The sequence below is a fragment of the Diachasma alloeum genome, unplaced genomic scaffold (assembly GCF_001412515.2).
Source record: "Diachasma alloeum isolate Michigan unplaced genomic scaffold, Dall2.0 Dall_scaffold_00410, whole genome shotgun sequence".
Lineage (NCBI taxonomy): Eukaryota > Metazoa > Arthropoda > Insecta > Hymenoptera > Braconidae > Diachasma > Diachasma alloeum.
In genome coordinates, this window is record NW_021680549.1 from 606,871 (window position 1) to 615,973 (window position 9,103).

Here is a 9,103-nt window from a genome sequence, read left to right on the forward strand (position 1 = left end):
TCTCGTTTTAAGAACTTTTCGCACGGGGAATAAATAAGTGTTTGGTACTGAAGTCTAGGGATTTTTCATCTGAAATTAAGTAATCAGTTTCTTGAATCTGAAAACTAGAAACTTTCTTTTTGTCTATGACTCGTTTTCTGATTAAATTCTGTGAATAATTCATGGAGATATTGTTTTTCTTTATATAATATCCACTATATGCTGACATCGATTTACTTCAGGAATGTGTCCATTTAATGACGCTCAATATTTAATACATGTGGGAAACTGCTATGGAAGCTAATTGGATAAGCTCTTGGAACTAACGAAATTCTTAGAACATTGAGAACACCCAGGTACTTTTACCATTTGTTTTTCGCTGAAATCCTTTTCTGCATTTGTAGTTCAACATAAAAATTTCCATTTAAACCCCATTTGACCCTCGTTTTCCGGACATTTTAAAATCATTTTATTATTTTAACCTTTCAGGTCTAAATTTAATTCTTCATTTTGAACCCTTAGGAACATTTTTTCAATTTAAAAAAAAAATCAGATAGTCTACTATTGGGGAAGTTCTACTCTTAAGTCCCGGGTGGATTATCTTTCGAACGTTATCTCAATTGGTGTTCCATTTTCATAATATAAAATATATCACTATTTCCATTGGATTTTACATCACACAGGCTTACTTACAAATTATGATTGCACAATCAAAAAAAGTAGAAAAAAATGAACATTTTCAAAAAGCGTTTTTAATAAAGATTAAGAAATAAGTCCGATAGAGAGGAAATAGTGAATGGATAATCTATCATGGTAACTAACGATCTGACAGCCATTGACTACTGTGACAAAAGACGATCTAACAGCCATTAGATACATCAAATTATTAATTTGCAATTTCCTCCCTATTGGGTGTATTTCCCAATATTATTCCAAAATGCTCTTTGAAAATGTTCAGCTTTTTTTCAACGATTTTTTGATTGTAACAATCATAATTTGTGGAGACTCCAGGGCTATATAAAACTGAATAGCAATTGGAGATCATTTCAGATTATCAAAATGAAAAAAACAACCACGATCACGTTCGAAAGATAATTCACCTGGGGCTTAACTATTTTAGAAAATCTAATTTTCAAAAATTACCAACTTTCTTCATAAATCGTTCATAAACAACCAATTGTACCAAAAGTTCGAACAATTTCAACTATTCATTTATAAGAAGGGAATATTTAGAAAACTAATATCTTTAGAAAAAATAATAGCTGTTGTATGAATGACGCTGAACATCTATGAATAATTCCAAATTTTTCTGACAGAATTTAATTAACAAAGGTGATGATTGAAAATATCGGAATCCACAATGTGGTCCATTCCCAACTAGAAAAAGGCAATTGACTATCCTTAAATTTCGTAGTAAATGCCATGTGAATTACTTTAAAAATTATTTCACGAGGGAGTGAATAAGGGTGGATTCATCAGCTCACTTTTATTATAAAAAGAAAAGAAATGGGTGGGTATAGAAAAATTCTCCTTGTGAATTTTTTCAAGCTTACTAATTCCTGAAATATTCACAAAAATAGATACACGTGATTCATATTTTGGGCAACGGCGACGTTTCGTAAACGTTAAAATATGCATCATCAAGTCTAAGTTACTACCCAAATTATCAGAGCCCCGATGATAACTACAACGTTGACGATACGTTGTCATAATTTCCAATACTTCTAGCCCCGATGCAGATTACAATGTTGGGAGACCGTGAGTATAGCACGGAACAAAAATTACATGTAACCATTCAAGATTAAAGTAGTATGTCCAAGCTCCACGTAAGTCGTTGAGTGTAGTGAGGAAAAATAACTGTAAAATGCCCGAAAAAAATTATTCATCATTGATCATTTCTTACATAAACGCTAGCTTTGACTAGAGTAAAAACTTAATCCAACAAATTCTCTCGACAATTATTTTCTTAAACAATAGTTGCTCGTTTGACTAGGGCATCCTGTATATTCTAGGAACCCAGAAACATAAATTATTTATCACAAAAGTTTGGCACTGACGATAAATTGGTATTAGGCATAAAATATGTATTTATTTTTTTGATTTTTTAAGATATTTCCTACCTTTTAATTTTCTCTCTAACGTCGAAATATTTATTTTCTCATAAGATTCTGCGTTATTTTGTAACTTCTAAGTTAATTGAGAATGTTTTTATTTATATCAAATTTGGTTTAGAATTTATTTCAGATTTTCATCTTCAAAATGTAAGCTATGTATATACTACACTGAAAAGACAAGTTTTTTGAGAAGTACGTCTTTACTTGTATCAAGAAATTCATGACTTGAAAATTACGAAGCACATAATCTCTCACACTAAGAAAAAAAAATCTTACGCCAAGAAATTTTACATTTGTCCGAAAGATGGGGGCAATTGGTTCATATTAAGAAAACGAGTTCTAAAATAAATTCAAGTGGCTTTTGCATTAAAATGATTTAGAATTGAAGCTAATAAACTATTAAATGAATTAATTCAATTGTACTTGGTTTGAGAAATGGCTTTTTCGTGAGAAGGCCCGGTAAACCGCGATTCTAACCTCGCTTTGCTCGGTTAGATCGCGGTTTACGGGCCTTCTGACGAAAAATTGCATTCATCACACGGTCCAAAAGTATTTTCTGACGAATGTGATTATAGGCCTCACCTTCGGCTCGGCCTACAAAGCCACATTCGTCAGAAAATACTTTGTGGACCTTGTGATGAATATAACTATCTTGTCATCAAGAAATTGGCCTCGTCTTTAGGATAAGTACAAAATTTCTTGACGAAAGTTATTTTTTCTTAGTGCAAGATATTTTGCTGTTGAAAATTTTCAAGCTACAAGTTTCTTGATATAAGTAAAGGCGTACTTCTCAAAAAATTTGGTTTTTCTTAATGTACTTTAAAGTTTGCAAAATTCCTTACTTCATGTTCCTCCATTTTCTGCATCAATTCCAGCCGCTGTACGACATGCAGAGATCCATAAAATTTCCTCTCAAACAGCTTAGTATTGCCAATCTGTCGATTTATGACCTCCGGAACGATAAACATCCTCGGTTTTGGTGGATCTTTCTGCAACACCCTGGGAACCCCTCCATTCAGTTCATCTTCACTCGCAGTGGTCCACTCACTGGAATCCCCTCCCTCATTATCACTATTAGAATTAGAACTCTCCTCATCACTCGAAGATTGAATTCTCTCGTCCCTCTGCTCCTCCGAGCTCCTCCTCGTCCTCTCATGCTCTGTAGGAGAGCTCGGATTGGACTCTTCATTATTCTCCCTTGGTTTCTTCTCCTTCGACTTAACATCTTCAGCACCACTAGATTTCTTCCTGTAGTGACGTTTTTTAACCTTCGACTTCAATTTATAGAACTTCGAAGTGGAGCAGCTGGGCTGACTGCTGTCAACGATTCCTGAGGTATCCGAGCTCCCCTGGGGTTTCTCAACTTTATCAGAATCGTTGTCAGAGCTCTCATGGTTATTCTCACCATCCGGAGAACTTTTACAATCACTTGGGCTGCTGTTGGACGCCACAATCTCTACTTCGTTGGGACTATCCTCCAGAGACTCTTCCCATTGCCCTGGAGACTTTAATTTCGAAGATTCCTTGGGTTTTTTATCTTCATTCATTTCACCAGCCTCCAAAGGTGTTTTAGCATATTCCATTGGCTCCACCCCATTATCATGTCCCTTACACTGCTTTTCACTCTCCTCCATATTATTCTCCTTTTTCGAAATCGTTTCTGTTATTCCATCACAATCTGACAGTTTGTTATCACCATTCTCCCCCTCCTTCATCACTCCTTCCTCGCACTCCATTTTGATGTGACAAGTGGATTACAGTATCATATCATCAGTACGTAATTGCGAGAATTAGCAAATGATTGGACCGATGATGATGAAAATTTGGATCATCCCTAAAATGTATTCAGTTGCAAGCTAAATTGCCTATAACCTAGTAACATCAAAACAACTCAAGTAAATACGACAGTTGTCTCCAGATATGACTATATTGACTTACCTCGTTCTCGGTTATTATTTGTCATGAAACATTGTTCTCGAAGAAATATTGATGGTTGACTGATACCAGAAACAACAACAAAGTTACATAAAATTATTCTTTTTCGTCGTCTTTAACTTTCAATCGGCTGGTCTTTCGTCGGTGTAGTGTTGATAAATCCACTTATAAAGTGTCTCCGTCCGGTGTTCGTAAAAACTGGCAGTGATCTACTTTGTCGAGGGAGAATTCGTGGATTCATTCAGAGTTCCAAGTGGAAGAGTAGATGGCAGTTGTCTGCTAATTTTGACATTTGTTTGTTAATTTGATCTATCATCCATCAAAGGATCGATCATGATTGTTCTTTTCCTTATTTTGAAAATTGTGATTTAATATGGTTAATTAATGTTTACTGTTTATTTTTTGATATTATTCATGATTGTGTGATCAGTGGTTTGAGAAAATATTCGGACACACTTTGAGCTGAAAAATAACCTGAATCAATATCCTTGTCAACGTTATCGTAGGTAATTATTGATTAAACGTTTGATGATTGATGTATCGTGATATCAACTGTCATGAACCAATGTATAGAGAAAACCAGTTTCTAGTTTTTCGGGGAAATAGCGGAATTTAAGGACACTGTTGTACTTAAATTTAGAGCGAGTAAGAATTCTGGATATATATAAATGAAATTGTGGCTTATTTAATTTAAGAAAATTTGTGCGAAGAATCGGTGACAGATGACCTACTTCTTTTTTGCTCCCGAATGAACGCTTTTTGTTAGGGTAATTAAATGTGGTCTAAAAAATGAGAATATGCGTTTTTAGATGGTTTCTGTATGTATCTATGTGGTCTTTTTTTTATTTCTTATTTCATTATAGGAGATCTATTGAATTACATGTTTTTTTTGTGAATTTAAACTTTAATAATGTAGGAAGTATTTCAATGAAAGGGTATAAACTCGATAAATTCACTCCCCAAATAACTTTTCAAAGAGTGGATATTTGTTCATATATTGTAGGATCGCCTTCTTTACAGTCGTCATTAAAAATGCAAACAATCTAGTATTTGAATAATTATATCTCAGTCGGAAGAGTGCTCTTGCCCATGGCCCAGGGCAGACTGTCTACGGTCCCGTGCCTTCTGGGGACCTCAAACCCAGGTTCGTCATTTGTTTAGACTACATCGAGATCTGCGTCGCCAACGGGTCGATTGCTGAGAGGATGTTTATGCTAAAGTATATACGCCAGCATCTCTCCGAACAAAGCCATCTCAGTCCCGAGTTATGATCATTCGGCCCCACTATTTTTAAGCGTGAAAAATCTCTCCACAATAAGCTCTATCTATTGACGTTGTTATCTAAAATTCAATTTTTCGTAAAGTTTCGAAAAAATTGCTATTTTTCAAGAATCATTTTTTAAATCGATGTTTCAACGATGACTGAAGAAATTGTTATCAACGCAAAATCAATCCCCTCTTAACCCTCGAGTGGTCGGACCTCTCCACTAAACGTATCTGGTCGTGTGATGAGCGCTGCGCCATTCCGTGTATTTTACCGTTTTGAGAAAAAAAAGTTCAAAAAAATTATGTATTTATGATTAAACGAGTAACTTTGAACTTCCAACTAACAACTAATATCAGTATAAAATGAGAAAAGTGAAAACATTATTCATAAATTGATTTCCATTCGGTCCGAAAATTTGATATTTAGAGGTTAAACACAGAGATTTTGACCGAGTCGAATTTTTACGGAATTTAATTTTTGATCAGTGTAAAGATACAACGAACAAAAATTGTTTAAATGTTTGACATGGTGGAAAATACGAATTCCAATTTATTCAGATTTTTTTTTCAACAACCTTTCAGCGTAAAAAATGAAAATCGAGACAGAACAGCGGTCGTGCCATGACGCGACTGATTGAGGGTTAATTCTATCAAAATATGATCAGAATCGCACCATTCGTTGTTGAGTTACAGCAATATTGTGTCTGCGATTTACAAGAATAAAAAGTTAATTTTTTAATGATTACTAAAAGAATCATCAGTAATATCAATTAAATCAGAGCAATTAAATCATCAGCAGTAGTCAATTAAATTTTGTTTTAAAGCCTTCTTGGTCAAGTTAAAAAATTATGGAAATTGTTGCATACCCACATTATTTTGTATTTGAAGAACGAAATATTCCCGCTTGTTTATCTACAAACTTAAAACCTTCCAAGGTCCCAAATCTAGTCCCGATCTTAATCAAACAAGTCCGCATTTCCCTTAGATGGACCTTAATGTCCCCCTTAACATTTGGCACCTCCAAAAACCCCCACTCCTCAATTTTTCTGAAATCCGCCATTTTTCCAAGGTTCTTAGAAGAATCTCTCTTTGTAATCAGTACTAAACTTCCTCTCGAACGAACAACACCTAACTCAGGGGTCTTAACAAAGAATAAACGAAACTCTGACAGTATCTCACGTATGAAAAAATCGTATAGAAAATTTCTATACGGATTGCGTATAGAGTTTCTATAGGATTTTCATATATGATATTCGGATATTTCTAAACGGATATGTTTTATACAAATTATTTCTATACGATTTCTATAGGTTTAATCCTATATGACCCGCCGCCACATGTATAGAAACATTTCGTATGGTGTTGCGACATTTCTCTACGTTTTTCTCTGGAATGTGTAGACATCTTTCGTATGAATACAAAAATTTATGTAACAATTTATGTATAGAAATAATTCGTATAGAAAATATTCTTATAGAAATATCCGAATATCATATACGAAAATCCTATAGAATTTCTATACACAATCCGTATAGAAAGGGTCTAGCCGGATAAGTATGGTGAATCTGCCCCCTAGCGAATTTCAAGGCGGCAATTCTTTCACATATTTACCACCCAAAAAACAATTCTGTGTAAAATTTCAGATCATTATATCGATCCCTTGATTTTTTATGTTTAAAAAACTGTTTTTTAAAATTTTTTTTTGAGCACTTCAAAGCTACTTAAAAATCTGAAAAAATTCTGGAAAATCAAAAACATCAAAATTGAAGAAACAAATTTTTAATTGATTTTTAATTGTTAAATAATATATTTAATCGACACTTCTTTCTTTTAAAAAATCATTCTCATAGGTAAAGATTTTTCAACCACTTTGAAAAAAAAATGACGATTCTAGCCTCAATTCCCCACATTTTGAGAGAGAAAAAAAGTTCGAACATTCCACCTGCAACACAATCAAAAGAAATAAAAACGTCAAATTTTTGCATTTTTTCATGGAAATCCTTGCATTAATCATCCCTACAGGTCTGTTAATTAACTTCCCGGGCAGGGAAGTTATTGTAATGCCCCCGAAAATGAAAAATCGATTTTCCATGATATTTTCACGTTTCAAGGTGTTTCTAATGTTCCTCGATAGTTTTAAACAAAATGTCTGTGGGTGTGTGTGTTTTTTTTTTTTGTCTGTTGGGAGAATGCATTTACGCACGACCACTTGAGGTAGGGGACAGCAGGATCCCTCCGTCAAATGAGTGTCGGACTCGGACAAAAACTGTCAATACCGACTAAACTCCAGTCAGACATATTTCCACTAACCTTTCATCCCCTCGCGGTACCACCGTAAAGTATTACTTCGCGAGGGAGGTCTCAGCTGTTAGCTCTTCCACGTTTTTTCATCTGATGTACGTCCCCCATCCCGCTAAGATGTTCTGCGTGATTTGGAGGTTCCAATAACATTTCTCACCTACACTGCAGCATTGCGCTTTCGTTCCTCATTTCTGAGCTTCTTCATGACCTCGGCCGCAAGTTACACGTCGTGTCCCAGGCTGCCTTTGATGACAGCATTGCGTCCACCAGGCTCTCAGGTTTGACCTCTCTTCCCAGGTCGGACTCCCACGTACTTCGGATCTCATTGAAGCGGGGGCATGTAAAGAATACATGTTCTGCATCTTCGGCGACTCCTGTGCAAATTGGGCAGTCCGGGGAATCTTCATGTTTGTATTTGTGAAGATACGCCCGGAAACACCCGTGTCCTGAAAGCATTTGTGTAAGGTAATAATTGACCTCTCCATTTTTTCGACTTACCCAGACGGCCAACTGTGGGATCAGGCGATGAGTCCATCTGCCCTTGGTAGAGGCATCCCACTTTCGCTGCCATCGTTGTAAGCTTCTACGCCTCTCGTCTGCACTGAGCTCTGCTGCGCTTTGTGTTTCCGACTTCTTGCGTCGATACAGAGACTTTCGCTCTTCGGCCAATACCTCAATAGGTAACATACCGGAAATGACGCATACTGCATCCTCGGACACCGTGCGGTATGCACTCGCTACTCGCAGAGCACTCAGTCGATACACTGATGCTACCTTTCGCCGTGATTCTGCCATGTGCAGCGCATCAGCCCAGATGGAAATGCCATAGGTGAGCACTGACGTGACGACCGATGAAAGCAGCGCTCGTCTTTTCTGCTTAGAACCACCGATATTAGGCATGAGGCACGATACAGTAGATCCGACTGCAGACGCCTTGGTACCCACGTGCTCGGTTTGCTGCTTAAAATTGAGTCGAGCATCGATCATCACCCCCAGGTATCGTATGTACGGCTGGGAGGTAATTTCGCAGGACCCGACCTGCAGCGATATCGTCTCTATTTCCTTTCTGCTGGTGATCAACACCGCCTCTGTCTTGTGTTCCGCCAGCTTCAGGCCCACTGTGTCCATCCAANTGACGACCGATGAGAGCAGCGCTCGTCTTTTTTGCTTAGGACCACCGATATTAGGCATGAGGCGTGATACAGTAGATCCGACTGCAGACGCCTTGGCACCCACGTGCTCGGTTTGCTGCTTAAAATTGAGTCGAGCATCGATCATCACCTCCAGGTATGGTATGTACGGCTGTGAGGTAATTTCGCAGAACGCGACCTGGAGCGCTATCGTCTCTATTTCCTTTCTGCTGGTGATCAACACCGCCTCTGTCTTGTGTTCCGCAAGCTTCAGGCCCACTGTGTCCATCCAACAGCGGATCGTTTCAAAGGTCATGTCGAAAGTGTAATTGATCTGCTCCATGAATTTGCCCACAATGACTACAGCCACGTCGTCTG

At 37.1% G+C, this 9,103-nt stretch overlaps 2 protein-coding genes across 3 annotated transcripts in view; one reads left to right on the forward strand and one right to left on the reverse strand.

The window, feature by feature from the left end:
• Nucleotides 1–4,221, reverse strand: part of LOC107042080 (DDB1- and CUL4-associated factor 8) — a 16,932-nt gene extending 12,711 nt beyond the window's left edge. The window contains exons 1-2 of one of the 2 annotated variants that reach the window (XM_015262951.1): nt 4,032–4,221; nt 2,936–3,927 (exon numbers count right to left, since the gene is read on the reverse strand). In XM_015262951.1, the coding sequence (XP_015118437.1) occupies nt 2,936–3,829 (894 nt within the window). In that variant the 5' untranslated portion in view covers nt 3,830–3,927; nt 4,032–4,221. Of the gene's footprint in view, nt 1–2,935; nt 3,966–4,031 lie in introns of both variants that reach the window. The other variant, XM_015262950.1, reaches the window with a different exon arrangement.
• Nucleotides 4,222–4,316: 95 nt separating this feature from the next.
• The window catches only part of LOC107042078 (C1GALT1-specific chaperone 1), a 20,299-nt gene continuing 15,512 nt past the window's right edge, over nt 4,317–9,103 (forward strand). Inside the window, exon 1 of the mRNA XM_015262949.1 lies at nt 4,317–4,534. The gene's annotated coding sequence lies outside the window, so the exon portion shown is untranslated. The remainder of the gene's footprint in view (nt 4,535–9,103) is intronic.